The sequence below is a fragment of the Leucopleurus acutus genome (assembly GCF_964270905.1).
Source record: "Leucopleurus acutus genome assembly, chromosome: 5".
In the NCBI taxonomy this organism is placed as follows: Eukaryota; Metazoa; Chordata; class Mammalia; order Artiodactyla; family Delphinidae; genus Leucopleurus; species Leucopleurus acutus.
In genome coordinates, this window is record NC_139147.1 from 47,461,631 (window position 1) to 47,480,999 (window position 19,369).

The 19,369-nt window shown below is 39.4% G+C and overlaps 2 protein-coding genes across 2 annotated transcripts in view; one reads left to right on the plus strand and one right to left on the minus strand.

Annotated features, from left to right (window-relative positions):
• The first annotated feature begins 57 nt into the window (after positions 1 to 57).
• CMSS1 (cms1 ribosomal small subunit homolog) overlaps positions 58 to 19,369 on the plus strand; it is a 390,251-nt gene continuing 370,939 nt past the window's right edge. Inside the window, exon 1 of the mRNA XM_082840442.1 lies at positions 58 to 228. Within this exon, the coding sequence (XP_082696568.1) occupies positions 165 to 228 (64 nt within the window). The 5' untranslated portion in view covers positions 58 to 164. The remainder of the gene's footprint in view (positions 229 to 19,369) is intronic.
• The window catches only part of LOC309962508 (filamin A-interacting protein 1-like), a gene marked incomplete at both ends in the record, with an annotated part of 129,575 nt that continues 110,748 nt past the window's right edge, over positions 543 to 19,369 (minus strand). Inside the window, 2 exons of the mRNA XM_082840388.1 lie at positions 543 to 632; positions 10,887 to 10,998. Coding sequence (XP_082696514.1) covers positions 543 to 632; positions 10,887 to 10,998 — 202 coding nt within the window. The remainder of the gene's footprint in view (positions 633 to 10,886; positions 10,999 to 19,369) is intronic.

A 19,369-nucleotide genomic window follows, 5' to 3' on the forward strand; every position in this document is an offset into this window, starting at 1 on the left:
GGCGAGGCGGAGGTTATGACGTCATCGCCGCGGGGCGGAGGCGACAGTGTCTGAGGAGAGGCTGAGCGTGCTGCGACGCCGGCATCCCTGCTCTGAAGCAGCGCGAGTCACGGCCAGCGCCCGCTCCTCCCTGGTGGTCGAGACACGTCGAGTCCCGCGTGGAGATGGCAGACGATCTTGGAGACGAGTGGTGGAAGACCCAGCCGGCAGGAGCAGCCAGCAGCCCAGGTACCGACTCTGCCCGCGCTCCTGCGGGTCCTCCCCCACCCCACAGCCTTCCGTGCGCCTCAGCCCGGGCCGGCGCTGCCTCTGGCGGTCGCCGCTCTCTGCCCCGCGGTAGTGCACACCGCCGTGGGGTGCACGCGAGCGTCGCCGAGCAAGTGAAGCAAGAGATATACTAACACGTGAAACAGACAAGTGTGACAGTAACTCATACCTGCCCTCTAGTCAGGAAGGACCCTTTTCCAAGCTGTTTTTTGTTTGTCCTTATTTCTTAACAGATAAGACAGTTTTCGCGGAGACAGGGAGTTTGGGCTTAGCGGTTAAGGGTTAACTCCTGGGTTAGGTTCAGACTGCTTCTGTTCACATCGCGACTCCAGCCTTTTAATACTGTTTAGCCTCCTTTCCCTCATCTGTAAAAGAAGCGTAATAATGCCAATTTCATAAGATTGTCGTGAAGATAATACAAATGATGCACTTTAGCACAGTGCTTGGTACATAATATGTGAGCAGTAAATAAAAGCTTTAGTTTTTCTTGCTATCGTTAGCAGCAGCAGCATCATATCATCATCATATCGTTTGGACTTTTAGAGCCTGAAGGAGACTTGGAGATCCGCTTGGATTCACCCATTTGACAGATGAGGAACATGAAACCTAAAGATATCAAATAACATGACAAGTTCACATAGCTAGTTGGTGTCAGAAACGAGAGTAGAATTCAGTTAACACAGTTCAGACAATGTTTATTATGCTACGTGTACCTACTGCCAATGCAGTGAATATTTTATCCTTGAGTAGATAGTGTTAAATAACTCCTCACCACAGGCTGGCCTTGAACTTTTCAAGTCTCATGGCTTAATATACAATTGTTTTTTTAAAATCATTCTTCAGAGTCTGCCTCTCTTCTTTACTAGATTCTAAGATTTTTTTTATGGTAAAACCAAAGCCTGATTCATGTCTGTAGAGTCCACAGGACCCTGCACATGATTGACAGTTGATACATATTTGCTGCAATTGTTAATATTGAAATGTGAGTTGAGAAATAGCCACTGAAAACAACGAACATTGTTTCAATGCTGTAATACAGCATTGTTTCCAGAAGGGCAGGCTTCAGATACAAACAGAGCAGATGGCATTTTTCAAAAGGTTGCCAGTATAATACTTCATTGATTAAACTTCTGACTCTTTTGAGGCTTTGTTTTTAGCAAATGTATGCTTGTGCTTGAAGGCACAAATACCTTTTTTTGCAGGCTGTGGTATTTCACGTTTCCTTTAATAGCCCTTGCCCCCCATAACTGAGGTGTTAAAAACTGTATTTTATGGTATGATTCAAGGATAAACGCCAATTAAGAAACAGTCAGAATTTTTTGGAGTGGTGAAGGGGATCTTAATTCTTGGTTCTAGTCCTGTTTCTTGCCCTCACCAGCTATGTGTCTCTCAAGTTAGTCACCCTTTGGAAACAAAGAAATTAACATGTATTGAGTATCTACTATGTGCCAGATGTTTTCATAAATATGAATTCATTTAATCTTCATAACATTCTTAAAGGGTAAGCGTTTTAATTTAATCTTCATAACATGCCTAAAAGGTAAGCATTACCTTCATATTTAAATGAGAAGCAGAAAAGTTAATTGTTCTTAGGACCACACAGCAAGGGAGAGATCTGGGAAGAGGTTAGTCAAGAGCACCTGACTTTCAAAGTCACACTTTTCCCACTATTACTGTGTGGCTTCTCTGGTCCTCAGTGTCATAGTCTGTGAAGTGAGGGATCCTTAGAGATCATCTTTTTAAGGGTTTTACCAACCAAGAGTTTTAAACGTTGAATCTAGTTAGAACTATAAAGTGCTACAGCCTCTTTCATCTAAGTTGCCAGGATTCCCGTCAAGATATGTTGGAGTCCCTAGGATCACCCCACTTCTTAGGTTCCTTCTAGCTGTAAGATTGAGGTTTGAAAATTGCTAACATTAAATTTGTCAATGGCCTTTGCTTTGTTAACTGCTTTGAAGATAGGTGAGTGTATAAGCTTCCTTGAGATCTGCTTGATTGATTATTTACCAGTGATTTGTTTAAATAATCTGAATAATGTTTCTAATTCAGAAGAAATCACAGCTGCACCAATTTAGGTTTTCTGATCCTACCTATGTTAATAGAGAAAGATCAGCCTAAAATATGTGAATTATATATTGTTTTGAAAGTCAGAGGAGAAATAGTGCCTTAAGTCAGAGAAAGGAAAGATAGTTGTAGTAATGCCTTTACTCCTGTCGTGTGTTACGCTACTTGCCTATAAAAGTAAACATCTTTCCTTATTACCTGTTTCCAGTTAGTGCTTATGGTGGCGAGGTGATGGAGCATTTAGTCATTTATTCAGCAGTCTATATCTATCTACAACAAAGGCTTAACATCTGTGGTTATGAATTCTTGTGCACGTTTTCTAAGAGTAAACTGTACAAGCACACAGATGCCCAAACACCGACACACACTGTGTATGATATTTATCCAGCTCTCTATCTATTGTCAAGGAATTGAACTATGTTTTTGCGGTTTTCATGACGTCTTAGATGAGGTATGTAACTCAGAGACCCTTACTAAAGCTCTCGATCTACATATGACCCTTTTTGCATATATCTTATGGATTTTCAAAACCTGTCGTTTTTCTACAGACATTCCTTATTTTATTGCACTTCACTTTATTGTGTTTCACAGATACTGCATTTTTTTTTAAACAAGGAAAGGTTTGTCGTGACTCTGCATTGGTTAGCATTTTTTAGCAATAAATTATTTTTTAAGTAAGGTATATACTCTTTTTATATGTAATGCTATTGCACAATTAATAGAGTACAGTATAGTAAAACATAACTTTTATATGCACTGGGAAACCAAAAAATTCATGACTTGCTTTATCGTGATACTCACTTTATTGTGTCTGGAACCGAACCTAAGTATCTCCGAGGTATGCCTGTATTAGAATCCTGCATTGTACTGGAGTCCAACATGGTACCTGGCACTTAGTTGGTGTTTGGTAGATATTAACTGAATTAGTGAATGCATTTTACAGGACTTTTGGTGATAGTATACACAGGTAGATATATAATTTCTCATCCAGTCTAGACACTTTTGAGAGCGGAAGGCCATGCTCTTAGAATTTTGCTGGGGCAGTCCACTTGAGATGTCTGGTCACCCTGTTGGTGTCATCATTGGTGGTGATTGGAGTCATGGCCCAGAGTAAGACAACTGAGAATTTCCTCTGCTGAGGTGTATACAGCACAGTATGCCTCAGGCAACAGAGCCTAGGAATCATCTAATGATATCTAATATTTTGTTTCACTTCATTTCACTTATTTCCTTATTCCCTGCCTACCTTAAGAAATTATTTGATAATAAGAAATTATTTGATAATAATATATAATACTGCATGTATGGTAGTAAACAATACATGCAGTAGAATCATAATTGCAAAACATTAGTGCTAATGCACCAGGTGCAATGCCTGAGATTTCATGTAGTTGACCAAACTGGGCACTTTCTCAGTGTGAAGCTGAATGTTTATTCACGTCATGGTTTTCGTGACTTATGGAGCAGAGCCGAGAGTTTCTGTTGTTGGAAGTGGTCAGTTGGTCATTCACTTACTAAAGAGAACACCGATTGTTTTCCCTTTTTATTCCAATAATATGCCTATTAAATTACCAAGTCAAGTGTTCAGTAGGCAGCTGGGTACAGAGTCTGGAGCTCCAGGGTTGGAGCTGGAGATAACGAATTTAGGAATTACCGGCACATATATAGCTTACTATTTTATATATAAATTTTTGGCTGCGTTGGGTCTTCGTTGCTGCACATGGGCTTTCTCTAGTTGCGGTGAGTAGGGGCTACTCTTCATTGCTGTGCGCAGGCTTCTCATTGTGGTGGCTTCTCTTGCTGTGGAGCACGGGCTCCAGGCGCGTGGGCTTCAGTAGTTGTGGCTTGCGGGCTCTAGAGCACAGGCTCAGTAGTTGTGGCGCATGGGCTTAGTTGCTCCGCGGCATGTGGGATCTTCCCGTGTCCCCTGCATTGGCAGATGGATTCTTAAACGCTGTGCCACCAGGGAAGTCCCTATAGCTTACTTTTAAAGAGGATGTTTTTAGCAATCTGCAAAACTCTTTGCCTCCACTTCTTTTGAGGAGGGTTTTTCATATGCTCCCCTAGCTTATTCTGAATCTTTGATGCCATCTCTTACCAAGAATCTAACTAGAAGACTGAAGTGTGAAGACACTTCTGTGTGCAGTGCCCGGAAATTGCAGGTTAACAATACGAATTTGCATTTGTTAAGTGGTCACTCTGTGCCAGATACTTTTTTGATTGCTTTACATGTACTGGTTCATTTAATCTTTATAAGTATACCATGATGTAGGTACAGTTATCTCCATTTTTTAGATGAGGAAATTGAGGCACCAAGTGGTTTAGTGATTTGCCCAGTGTTATTCAGTTGGTAAGTAGAGAGGCTGAGATTCATAGACAGGCAGTCAGAAACCAGTCTGTGTACTTAAATTTCTCAAAGTTAATTATTCTAATTATCAATGATAAGCATCTCATCTCTAAAATAATAATCCTTTATCAGTTTAAAGAGGCTCATACTTTATAAACCTTTTGTTTAGATACATCATTGTTATCAAATTGTCTATTAACTCTTAGTCTCCCAAAGTGTACTCTTCTAAAGAACGCTGATTACTCTGAGATACAAATAAGCAGGTTGTACCATTGGACTTTGAGAACAATCTCTTCCCAGGAGCTCATACTTGGTTCTAGAGCTCAAGGCTCACATACCTGGCTGTCTTCTTGATGTCTATACTTATTTGATGAGAATGTCAAATGTAAATGAGGCCCAACTCCTGAATTTTTCCCCAAATCTGCTTTTTCTCCAGACTTCCCTATCTCAGTAAATTAAATCACCAACTGCCCAATTTCACAAAGGCCTAGGCATGTTCTGATTTATTCATTTATTTAGTTCCTTCACCCTTTACATCTGATCTATCAAGTTTTGTCTCTGCCTCCAAAATATATCCTGAATCTTTTTTCCTTTTTTATTTTTGCTTGTTTGGTTTTTTTTGGTTTACGCCATCAGAGTACATGCTGCCATCCTCTTGCCTACACCTCTGCGGTAAACTTCTAACAGGGCTCCCAACTTCCATCTTGTCCCTCTGTGCTTCAGTCAGCAGACAAATTGATCAATCAGATCACATTTCTGCTTAAACCTGTCACTGGCTTCCCTCCAACACACAGAATAAAACCTAGATTGCTTACCATGGTTGGTATCTGCTGGAACTTACTGACTCCCCTCTAGTTTATGCTGTCCCAGCCACACCAGCCTTCATTGGGTGCCTCAACAGGCCAAGCTCATTCTGTCTTAGCCCTTTGCAATAGCTGTTCCTTTTCCTTTCTGGGCTGTCCTTCTGAATTTTGAATGGTTGGCCTTTTCTTGACATTAAGACCTAAGTTCAAACACACCTAAGTTCCTGTTCAGCAAGTGTAGAGTAGCTATCTACTTACATTATCATGTTGCAGTATTTCTCATCAGAGCACTTATCACCAACTATTATTTTCCTTATTAAATTATTACAGTCTCCCCACACTAATATGTAAGCACCATATGAGCAGAGATTTGTTTATCTTGTTCTTTGCTGTATCCTTTGGGCCTATAGTAGTATCTGGGTACTTAGAAGGCACTCATTAAGGATTTGTTCATTAAGTAATTAATTGTTAATATTTCACAGCCACATCTTGGAGACTTTAACATAGGACTTCTGCGTCTAAAGAAACTTGGTCCACTGGAAGAGTTGTCAAAATCCTGCTTAGGCTTTTGACGGACTTGGCAGATGTTGCTTTTCTTTTTCTAAAAATACATTAGAAATCTGTGTTTTATAACTGTGTTTACTATCATTTTATTCTAACCATATTTGGGTTTAGTTTTGAAATTATATATTTGAAAGAACAGCAGTCTTTTGCTTTGTAAATGAGCTGATAATTCCTACTGGTGACAGCTTTTGTCACCTAGGATCAGTGTGATTGTTCATTTTGTTTGAGATTGCTGATGTAAGCATTGTAAATATTTTTGTTGTAATATCATTTTATCCTTAAAAATCACATCACTTTATCTATGCTGAATTCCTTCTGGAAACGGTGAAGTTGGGGAACACCTTGGATTTCTTAAACCTGAATAACTTAAGTTTTGGGGTTTTTTTTTCCTTTTTTCACACCAGAGTTTCCTTTTCTCACATCTATAGGCAGCCATGAGTAGTAGATGTTGTAAAGCATTGCCTCTACATATAAAATTCAGACTTGGAATATTTACAGTAGTTGTTGATAACATACAACAGAGGATCAACTTCAGAGCATGTTGTTTTCAAAATCATTTATTGAACTCTCATGCTTGGCTCTCTTTTAAACATTGTAATGGAGTTAGAGGGAAAAACATAATCTGTTTATAGGCTTTATACATTGATGTGGTTCATCAAAATGCAAATGATATTCTTCTAAGACAGATGCTTAAGGGCAAAAAACGGGTAGGATAAATTTTAAAAGGTGAGAAGAAGGAAAGAGGAGAGGGATAGGTGCAACATTTTTGTTCTGTACTTGAAGACTGTGTAACAAAGACCAAGTTTTACTTTACTGTATACAATTTCTATAATTCTTGCAAATGATTAAACAAGTGGTTCTTGACAACAATTATGAACGTTTAAAGGTACAAATTTATACATCTTTCTCTAAATAGCATGTACAGTAGCTCTGCTGTCTTAGAAAATACCAGGAATTTGGAAGGCCTAGAAATAGTTCCATTTCCCCCTCAGATTCAACATTAACACATTACATTATTTTGTGGCACAAATCCTTACTCATTTGATGTTCTTTAGTTGAACACTTTAGGACTTTCATAGAAGTATACATTTTACTAAATATCTCACAAACAGCTTGAAATATAGTTTCCCAATTTTCATCAACTTTCATAGAATTCTTAATTGCATTCTTAAATTGCTAGCATTGCTTTTAAAAATTAGTTGATTAAGGGGCTTCCCTGGTGACGCAGTGGTTGAGAATCCGCCTGCCGATGCAGGGGACACGGGTTCATGCCCCGGTCCGGGAGGATCCCACATGCCGCAGAGCGGCTGGGCCTGTGAGCCATGGCCGCTGGGCCTGCGCGTGGAGCCTGTGCTCCGCAGCGGGAGAGGCCGCGGCAGTGAGAGGCCCATGTACCGCAAAAAAAAAAAAAATTAGTTGATTAAGCTCTTAAGCTCTTGAGCTCCTTGTTAGTCTAGTTCACACTAGACCAGAGGTCAGGAAACTTTTTTTGTAAAAGGCCAGGTAGTAAATATTTTAGGCTTTGTTGGCCAATGTCACAGCTACCCAACTCTGCTATTGTAGCATAAGAAATGATCAGATAATAAATATGTAAACAAATGAATATGGCTGTGTTCCAATAGAACTTTATCTATAGACAATGGAATTTGAATTTCATGTAATTTTCACATCTCACAAAATATTCTTCTTTTGATTTTTTTTTCCATTTAAAGACGTAAAAACTATTCTTAACTTGCAGGACATACAAAAAGACAGTGGGCTGAATTTGGCCTGTGGGGTCTTTACATTTATAGACCCCTGCCCCAGACTCAGTGTCAGACCCCAAGAGTTATGTCACATGTCCTCAAAAGCAGGAATTTGAAACACATCCCAGAGAGAATTACTCCATTACATCAGTTACTCCATTACTCAGTCCAGAATTATCAGTTATGTGTGAGATCAGTCACTTTCCTGTTACAATCAGATACTTTATTCTAAAAAGTTGCAAGGAGATTAGTTCAGAAATCATTGAAGCTAAATAAATGAACAGCTGAGGAAAGACTCCAGCATACAAGATCATACAAAAATTAAAATTTTTGTTACAATTTGAATGTGTTGTTGCTCACTTGGATTTTTATCTGCTTCCTTTTAAAAATTTAACTTAATAAAATCACTATAGAATTATTAGGATAGCTTCTTTTATTTTTATCTTTGGAGGAATCACATTTCTGCAGAAACCGGATTATGTTCAGGAGGCAGAATTCTTTATATTTTGGTTGTGTTATAGGTCAAACACCATTTTGTTGAACTTATCCCAGGTCTAAGTTGTTTATGCATTTTTATTGCACTACATATTGCTTTAAAATAAGCAGAGTTTTTGTTAGGATAGATTGTGTTATTTTAAACACTTTTGTCTCAATGGGATTAGAACTGTGTTACCATTTGGAGATAGGTTTCTGCTGCTTTCCATAGAAGTGTAGCTATTTTCCTATCCTTTTTTTAGTTATTTCTACAATATCTTGTCTTTCTTATCTTGCTTGCTCTTGAACTTATGCCAGCTTGGCATGAAAATGTACTTTAGGGAGTCTCTTAACATAGCAGAAAACAATTTTGAAACCTCTAACGTAAAATATATTTTGTGTTCATCTTCAAGGTAAAACGTTCCCAGGGTATTGAGTCTTTCTAGGAGTACTGTTGGTGCTTGTTTTTCCTGTTTTGTTTCATGGTTTTCTTCAGTCTATTTGGGTTCCACCCTAGGAGGTTCAGTGTTTTTCCTTTGCATTAGCATAATTATCAGTGTTGAATGTTACCCAGCATATCTGCTTTTCCTGACCCTATCATATACCATTGCGATCTCTTAGCACCTTTTCTCACTTATGACTTGACTGAATGGCCCTTCTCTCCCTTATTCACTCATTTCTCTGTTCGCTGAATATTACCTGTTAATGTCAGGTATAGCCCTAAGCCCCCTACACATTTTCCCACTGCACCATCCACCCGTTACTGCCCTGCACTTCCTTCTGAACTGTCTCTCTTGTATCATTTTCATGTCAGAGGGTCATCATCTTTTTTTGTAGTCCACTCCTTCCATTCTCTTACTGCTTTCATTTAACTTAGACTTTTCCACTTCGGGTTTTTAATTCACCCAACCTCCTCACCTTCTCCCTGTGCCATTTCCTGATCATCCCTCTCTTTGGCTTGTATAGCTCAATGCTCCCCAGGCTACCAGCTCCTTCTCCTCCTCCTTGAAATTGAAGTGGGTCCCAGGGACATTTGTATAGTGACATCAGTGCATTGAATTGGGCTTGGCTGGATGAATGCGAAGAATGGCAGTTCCTTTGCTCCTGCTCTGCTGACTTCATCCCAGGACAGCCAGCTAAAGCACTGTCCTTAACCAGCAGGATTTCCTCCAGGATCATGCATCCAGTTCTTAGTGCCGAATCACAGAAAACCTTGGGTTGTGCTCTTCGTAGAATGTATTTATTTTTTCTGACTGAAGCTTTGTGAGATACAACTGTCTCCCATGTCAAAAATGCCTTATTTGTCTTAAAATATCATTGTGTTACTCTATCCACACTAAATTACAGATACATGTTTCCCTTGATTCAGTGAGTTTTTAGTGTGAAGAAAAGAACTACTTTAGTTTACTGCCAGGGAACTGAGCCCCGCCTTGTAGATGACTGGTTGAATTCAGTTTTCGTAGTTGACGTACTCATGGATGATGAGAACTGGGAGGGACCTGAAGAATTATTCAGCTTTTCTGTTTTACATACTAGAAACTCAAGGCTTAGACTAATGAACACCAAGCTCAGTGTCAAATGAGTGAAAAACTGGAATTGGAATTTGAGTCTCCTGATCCCAAGCTTTTTTTTGAACCAACTGAATTTTCAATAGTGTTGATTCAGATGTGATTAAAGAATGTCCATTGAGATGATAAATTGTCTTTTTTTTAAACATCCAAGACCGTGATTCATATCTCCCTAAAAGATCTTAGTATTAGTGACCTTTGACTGTCAGATGTCCTGATTACTATAGAAAGCAATGATACCAATCTAAAATGGTTTGCTTTACAAGCCTAGCAATGAGATTCCATGGCCTGTATATACAGGAGGGGCAACTTACTAGGGAAAGTGGGACAGAAGACTACGTGCCAGCAGCCAAGTGTGCACACTACACCAGCATTTATCAGGTAGGCCACACAAAGGACGTGTTCGGCTGTTACTCATTTTTGTTGTTCCTTTCTTCCTTGTAACTAAGAAGTACCACTTGTTTTTTTCCTCCTGGTCATAAAGAAGTCGTATTTTTAGAACTTAAAGTATGATTTTAATTGTCCTGCCATTTTGATGGAAATAATCTGACTTTCTTGAAGCAGATTAGGAATCCTTGATACCACATCTTCTTGGCAAAGTTCTGTGGAATGAATTACTTCTGGGTTCACCAGAAAACTTTTGAACTGTTCTAATGAATTCAGTCCTATTCCTGGCTAATGATAGTCCAACTTTGGGTTGGATTACAAGTAGGATGATGAGTTGGGAGGATTTGGGGTGTGTGTCTGGGCCTGTGATTGTGTGTATATGCATATACATATATAGTTAAAGTAATTGCAGATGTCCTGCTCTTTCAGGATGATATTCACCAGGTCCAGCAACCTGTGAATGAACCAACCGTCTGTCTGTTTGCTGTTTCACCATTTCCCGGAGAGACGGCCCTTCATCTTTGTCCTTCCATACTAGTAACACCAGCTTTCCAGATATTTCTGTAGGTGAATGTATCCAGGCAGTACATTTGCATGACTTACCTTTTCCCTCCCATGTGGAGGAAGGTATTAGAGGTGACAGTCCTTATGATGTGTAGCTTCCCACAGCCAGTCTTATCCATAGGCCCTGGGAGAACTTTAGGGGAAAGCTTAGCAATGCCTGTAGATTTTGGTTTAGGGATCCGTGTTGGGATTCTCTGCTTGCATACCTCCTTGATCTTGAATTAAACAGAAAAACAGAAGGTGGTTAATGGTACAGTTGGTGGAGAAACAGACATGTTCAGGACATAGAGTCAGCTTGGAGATTTTGGCTTCTTTGAAAACACTAGGTTCTAGGGACACATCAGACTGTCAGGTTGAAGAAAGAAAATTCAGTTAAACAATTCTGCCAACATGAGTTAAGTGTGTGCTGTGTGCAAGGCCCTCTAGTGTAGATAATGTTAGATACAAAGATAAATAGGTTATGTTTCTTGCTTTTTGGCAATCATAGCGTAGTGGGAGATAAACAAGAAAAGTGTCCCAAATTCATCTCAAAGGGTAATGAGATTGCCAGAGAAAGGTTAATTTCAACTGAGGGATCTAAGAGAGCTTTGCTGAGAAAGTAACATTTGTCTTGGGCCTCCAAAGACTTTTAGGATTTTTAACAGCAGGAATGGGAGAGCATTCCAGAGTAAAGGAATACTTTTGGCAATGTCCCTGGGGTAGGAAGTTGGATACAGTTCAGAAATGGAATGACTTCAAATTAGGTTGTATTTGAGAAGCAGAATGGGAATGTAGACTGGGGCTAGATAGGGAAAATTGTACCTGATTCTATAGACAGTGTGTGTGTAGTAGGGGGATAGTAAGGACTTAGGTTGGGGGGAGGCACATTATGGAGGTAGAATTGTATTAATATTTGTCCACAGTTAGCCTATGAGGGTTGAGAGAGGAATCACAGATAGGTTGAGTGATCTGGACTGGGAAAGTGGGCTGTAGAGTGTAAAAGAGTAAAGACTTGATTTACTTCATATTTGCTTAGAAATATACTCTTATTTTCATTTATTTAGGAAAAATATTCTTGGATAAGAATACTTGTTGGTAAAGAGATGGGAGAAGGTCTCAGCTAACTGTAATTCTCATTATAATCCACAATGATGATGATGATGATGATGATGATTTCCCCCTCTTTTGCTGGATCGTCCTTTCCTTGCTGTGAGCTCAAAAATAGAAATCTTTTAAAAATGCATTGTAGTTTTCATCATAGATTCTAATACTGTTCTTGTGGAAACCCTTCTTATATTGTTTTTCATTCTATCGAAATTTGTTTCCACATTTTTTTTGTACTGATAAAGTACAGTAAAGCCCCTTGGTCTCTTTATGTAAACATTCACTTATTTTAAATGCCCCCTAACTATTATAGCAATCATATTTAGATTTTCAAATAAACACTACACAGAATTGGCTAAAAAATGTGAGTCCTTCAATAAAGGATAGACTATATGGGGAATATGCTTTCTTTTGGTACAGTCTTCTCTATGCCTAGGCACTAGGAGCGTTTTAGGCTTTAGTGTTCTTACTGACTTTTTTTTTGTGGTACGTGGGCCTCTCACTGTTGTGGCCTCTCCCGCGCAGGCTCAGCAGCCATGGCTCATGGGCCCAGCCACTCCGCGGCATGTGGGATCTTCCCGGACAGGGGCACGAACCTGCGTCCCCTGCATCGGCAGGCGGACTCTCAACCACTGTGCCACCAGGGAAGCCCTGATATATTTTTTTTTATACTTAATCCTAAATATAGCAAATGAGATACTAATACTCTGATATTATTCTCCTGCCAGGAAATAATCAGAGATGTAGGCAAGGCTCTTTGTTTTAGCATTATTTATAACAATGAAAACTGGACACAGTTTAAGGCTCTAACAGTCAGGATAGAGTAAATGAATTACACTATAATCACATGAAAATATCATGCTGTCTTTAAACAATTATGCTTTTCAAGATATGGGAAAGTATTCAGAAATGTTAAAAGCAGGATTTAAAACTATATACATACTTTATGTATATTTGAAAAGAAAATACTAGGAGAAAATATACCAGTGCTATCAGTGTTTAACTCTGGGTAATGGAGTAATAGTGCTTTTTATTTTTCTTATATCTTCTATATTCTCCACATTTTCTAAAATAAGTATACAATTTAAAAAAGCAACACTAAGTTATATTAAGGCATAAAAAAGGAAGGAAATACTTCACAGATCAGGACATTTCTATGAACATCTGCTTATTGTGCAAACCATGAATAAGTAGCAGCTGCACTTGAAATCATAATTCAAGTCAGCTGATCTTATAACCACAGCATTAATAATAGCCTTTACAAGATAGGTTTCAGTGATGTCCTTTAACTTTGTCAGGCTTTAGACTGGTTGTCCTATTTAGTGTACAAAAACCTATGATGGGATCCTACTTAAATTGTAGATTCCTGGGCCTTACCTCTAGAAACTGTAATTCATTTGTCTATGAATGCACCCAGGAATCCACATTTTTAATAAATCCTCAGGGTGGTTTATCTGATACAGGTGGTCAGCCTGACATACTTTGATAAACACTGCCATAGTTGAAGCTCATTTAGATGTAAGCTTTAAGGTCTTTTCTAACCCAGAACTCTGACCTGCCTGGGTGTGGGAGGTTCAACACTGTGGAAGGCCAGAGTTTCATGGCCCAGTGGTCCTAGATGCTCATCAGAACCACCTGTGGGGCTTTTAAAACACTGCGATGCCCAGATCCCATCTCAGAATCTACTGACTCAGATTGTCTAGGAATGTGGTATGAGTACCACAGGTTATTCAGAACTGAAATCTGTCCAGTAAACTAATTGATATGGAACACAATATTGATGGGGCTTTTTTCTTATAAGCTATACTGATATGTGTTGGTGAAGACAGTATGGCTTGGAATGGTGGTCATTGGTAGGGTCAGCTGCCTGAAAGTTATTGGGCTCCCATTGTTTCTACACCATTGATGGCTGCAAGTTGATTTTGGTTTTCTTGATAACTCTTGATGTCACTACATAGTTTTTACCTCTAGATGGCAGCAAAGGCTAGTTATATTATTAGGACAACTCTAAGTGTCATTCTCAAATCTTTGGAAAAAAATTATGTTATTTTTGTTTTCTTCTATGAATTTTATACTTGGACATGTTTCAGTAAATGAGGTATAGAGCTTTAAAATGTGTCATCTCTTGGATCATTTTTTAGAACACTATGTCAAATAGCTCCAAGAAAGTTTTATCCAAATTTGGAGTGCATATTGCAAGAGGAATCCATGCATATGCCTCTTTTAAGACCACACAGTGAATGTTCTACTCAAGAGTTGGAGGCTCCTGGGTTTCATCAGAAAGCAGATGTCTTGGAGGAGATTAAGCATGTTGGAAAGCTCATTCATAGAAGAAAAGTTTTTTGGGGTTTTGTTTTTGTTTTGTTTTGTTTTTAATGTTTAACTCAGTTCAACATGGAGATTGGGATTTGGAATGGATTACAGGTCTGAAAGATGATGAGTTTATTGAGGCAAAGGCCTTGCTTTTATTTAGGGAACAATAGAGAGAAAAGGAGTATTCATTAAATTCTTTAAATGTTGGCTTGTTTGGTCTATAGGTTCTTAAAAGAAGCGGAGCTATCTATGAGACTCTGTGGTTATAGCAAGTCATTAGATGTCAGTGAGCCTTAGTGACCAAAAGAATTATAGAGAGGTGAAAATGTTTTATTCAAAATCTTAATTCTATAACCCAGTTTCTACTTGATCCTTGTGCTCCTTCACGTTATCATGGAGGGCAAACATCAGAACAATATCAGCATTTAATGAGGAAGCTGTCAGATCCTAGTTATACAGTTGGAGTCAGGATGTTTCCTTTTCTTTAAATGAGATTAATTTTGTAAGTGCTTTGAACCTTTTTGGAGATGTATTGGCAACATATTGTGTAAGAAAGCTGTGTTCCCTCAGGAATGTTCCTGACTCCAGGGACTGCAGGGCCTCTCATTACACCTCTAGCTCTAGGGGTCGAAAGGCTCAAGGCTCCCAAAGACGGTGGGTCATTTTCATTTGTGGTCATTGGGGTGGTGCAGGGAGGGGGCGGATTCAGGGCTGCCTGACTCCCTTAGGGACCCAGCTGTGGAATGCTTGGTCAAGGCCGTGTGTTATCAGAATAGCAGTGCTTTGTATTTTTGTTTTTCTCTGTTTAATGGGAAAGTACATAAGTAATGATGATGGATATGGTGATGAAAAGGAGGAAATGCTAAATTGAGAAAAAAAATCTTTGAAATATTATTGTCTTCTTTTGTATTGTTTGGTAAATCACTGCTAATTTATTAATTTTTTTTTATTTTTTAAAGGAAACAACAGGTAATGAATCTGGCAGATAGCCTAGAGTTTCATATGCTGCTTTGGCTTTTTTCTCTTGATCTTCTCAGAACTTCCTCATTATACAATAAAACTTTATCACTAAAGATTTTACAGTTTTATATGGCAGGGGGTCCTTCAAAAGGAAACTCTGTAGTTTCATTAGCTTATTCTCACTAACCTCTTGTGAGAGAACATTTGGTTTTAAATAGAGCTACAGTGCTATGATTTGTATTTAAGAGTTGTCCAGTTTCTGAGGTGAAGGCTAGAGGAAATTGATGCCTGTATTTTATAATGTAACATGGTTTGTGGTTGTACCTAGTCACCTCCCAATCTCTCTGTAGTAATTACACCATGGGCAGAGAGGGCAATCCAAGAATAAGCATTGAAATACAGTTTTCAAAAATCCTTCCTAACCTAGTTGCTTCCATTTTGTGCCCAGACACATAGCATCACATGTAGAAATAGAATGTTAAAACATATTAACCTTGAATGGTTTTGTGTATTCCCTTTCTTTTTATTCATCTGTCAGGTTTTTCACCTCAGCTTTTTTTCTTCTTCTGTTTTGGTACCCACTCCTCTCTTTCTCATTCCCTCATTTGCACCCATGTAATTTTTAAAAATCATTCGCCAGCTTATATTTTGCAACAGCTTTGGATTAGTGGCTAGAGCACTAGCTATGGAGCCAGATAGACCTGGGTGGGTCCCCATTCTGGTTCTGGCACCACCTAGCTGTGTGTCCTTGAGCAAGCCAGTTAGCCTGTCCAGACCTTAGTTTCCTCATCTGTAACCCTTATTTGGGGATTAGACTGCCTACTTGCAAGTTCCTTAGTTGGTAGAGATATTGTGTAGGAAAGTCCCTGGCACATCTGAAGTGTCAGGTCTGTGTTAGTTGTTACTAATGTCAACATTATTATCTTTGTCTTTTTCCTTATATCTGTTCTTAAGGTGCTTATTTCTTGATCATAATCATAACTTATATTCTTATTTATTTTACCTTTCTTGTTTTTCTGCTTTATCCCTTGTTCTCCCATCTCTCCAATTAATTATTGGAGACATGTTGCTAAGCATAGCAGTTGCGGCAGCTGACCAAGCAGTGTCAATTACTGGGCTGTGTTTCTAACCACCTCTGGCCCAGAAAAGTACCTTCACATCCTTTTCCCTCCTTATCCTACTTAGTCTATTCATTGTCTTTCTGTTTTAGAGTTCACTTGAAAACATTTTTTTTCTAGTCTTTCCTGTCTTTTTCTATCTTTTAATTATTCAAAAAACAATGCAGTTATACCAACTATAAAGCCCTTTGACCTTGACATTCAATGATTCTATGAAAAGAACAAATGCGAGCCAACTGTGGCCACCAGGTATGTTGTTAGACCTGCGCACCTTTGTTGAGCACCTATTACCAGCTGTATTTAAGTCCTGGATAAGGTAGGACAGTGGTTCTTAAACTTTATAAGCCCAAGGATGACCCAGGCAGCTTGTTAAGATGCAGATTCCCTGAACTAGATTTCATAGGTGTGGGTATGTAGAAATCTGTGGAGTCCTTGGTAATTCTGATAAATGTGATCAGTGACTGCATTTTGAGAAACATTGATATAAGAGTTTCAAAACTAAATGACAGCTGATTCTTGCTCTCAAGAGATTATAGTATAGGAGGGGTAACAAATGATTATAACGAGGCAAAATGAAGTGCTGTAATAAAAGTACAAACAGAAGTGTTTTGGAAACTCAGAGGAAGATTGAGAAAAATAGAGATTTCTAGAGGAATTGGCACTTGAGGTAGGAGTAAGATTTCAATACAAGGGACAAAGAGAGAAGAGCATTACTGCCCTAGGAAAAGCATGAGTAAAGGTATAGGGCTAGAAGCCCTGCTAGTGTGTGAGAGGATGGTGAGTACTGTGTCCTGGTGAGGGTGCAGATTATGTCCAGGGTTTTAAAAGGAGATGAGGTGGGAGGTGGAGGTCTGATAGAAGGTTTGGATTTGGGGCACTCAGTAATGTAAGTGCTAAGTAAGTGCTGCTTTTAGGGGAGGGACTGAAGAATTGCCATGATCAGGACAGTGTTGTAGAAGGATCACCAGCAATACAAGTGAAGGTTGGATTAGAGGTGAGGGATTAGAGATGCTACTATTTTATAGTAGCATCTGTACTGAGGTGTGGATTTGGGGAGTACTAGCACAAATAAAAGGGGGAGGGCAGAGGAAGAAATACTGGGGCAGAGTGGCTGACTGGATCTGGGGGATGAGAAGAGAAGTGGAGAATGGGACCCAGATTTTGACCCTGGGTGACAGAGAAGGTGCTGGACCATCACCAGAAGTGAGACAAAGCAATCCAAAGAGCAATCCAAGAGTGACAGTGCACTGGGGTGGGGGCACATGCCAAGTGTGAAGTGTAGTTGGACCTTCCACACATGGAACTGTTTGGTAGGCACTGAAAACTTGGAGTTGTTGCTTTGAGAATCATCATAGAAAAATTGTTGATACCATTCAAGTAGCTGAGAGAGCCCAGGGAGAAAACGTAATTCCTCCTCATCTGCCCCTTTTTTCTTCTCCCACCATGGGTACTTCTATATCCTTTTCCCAGAGCCTGAGAGGTGAGTTTTGTTGGGCCCTATCCTGTGCCCACATTCCCTCTACAAGGCTGCCTATCTTAATAACTGATAAGAGTGTAACTAGTTCTGAGAGCAGCCCTCTGAGGAGGCATTTCTTTCCAGTACTTGAACAATGCACAGTGATTGAACCATTTTCCAGGCACTGATTGGCTAGCTGGGGGGAAAGAAATTCTGCCTCTCTCCTGCAGTGACCAGGCTGTCCCCTGGGCCATTGTGTCTGGGCTGAACAGATTACATAAACTCACGCTCTGTAGGGGGATCTGCCACTCCTTAGCACAGGGGCGATCAGTAATTACAGGATGGTCCCCGTATAGCACATTTCCTTCCTCATTGGTAGTCTGAGAATGCCTGGAATAGGGCCATAGTTGATAGGATGACCTAAAAAAATAGTAGTAGTTGTCCATTGTTCTCCCTAATCCTCTTATTACCCTTCTTAGAAGCTGAAGTCAGCGGCTCTGGCAGCATTTATATTTGCCGAAATTTTTGTAATAAATATGTACTATTGTTATAATCAGAATAAAAAGTTTTATATAAAAAAATTGTGCTGCTTATGTCTGTCACTATGAGAGATATTATCCTTCTCAGAGTAATCCCCGCTGCCCTGAAGGGACTGTCAGGTGTTTAAATGTTTCTTATGTTATGGACTCTTTGGGGATCTATTGCAGTTTTTAGTTAACTCCTCTTTCTATAAAATGATACTTTTCTGAGGCCTCAAAACTGACTGATATCAGTGAATTCAGGCAAGAACACAATTAAAAGGCAAAGAACAGAAAAGGAATAGCTCTTTTTTTTTTAAAGAGAAGGGAAAAAAACAGCCAACTCTCTAATGGTAAAGGATAGTAATTCTTGAGGAATTGCTTTGGCCACATTGAAGCCAGGTTTTATACGCACTTAATTGTTATGAGAGATAATTGGAGACCAATTTGAAGATTTTCCTCTAAAATGGCAATTTTATTTGTGATGCTCCCTTGGTTTACAGTCATTTAATCCTGAATTGGAAGCAGAATTTAGAGACTGACAAGGATGAACCCTAACACTTCTCCCTCTGAGCTCAAAAAATATACAATGCTTTTTTTTTTTTTTTTTTTTTTAGTGATTTTGGGACCATAAGTCTTTCCTTATAAGTCATGATGTTGCTTGAGAAATGGAAACCCTGAATTAGGGTATACCATCCCAGGAAGATTTTCAAGGGTTCTGCAAAGGCAGAAGTTCCACCACCTCTGGGCTAAGCTGGTGGTGCTTGTCTTTTTGATGGCTAAACCTTGATCCCTAAATTGCCTTTTCTGGAGGTTTTTGATCACTGTCAGGACTGTCAAGGTGGCCACCTACTTATAAGCTTTGATGTGCATGCTTGTGATGCTGTTTCTATGGATCATTTTCACTTACTTCTGATGCTTTTCACTCCAGCCATCTCTGAGGCCGATCAGGTACCTCTGTTCTTAACATGTTGATAGCCTGTCCAAACTCATTCTTCATGCCTAGAATTTGTGTCTTTGCTCATAGACTCCTGCTTTAGGATAGAGTGGACTTGGACTGCAGCTTTAGTGCTCGCTGACAATGAGGACTTGTACCTCTCCTTGGTCTTGCTTTCTTCCGTCTCTTATCCACTGCACC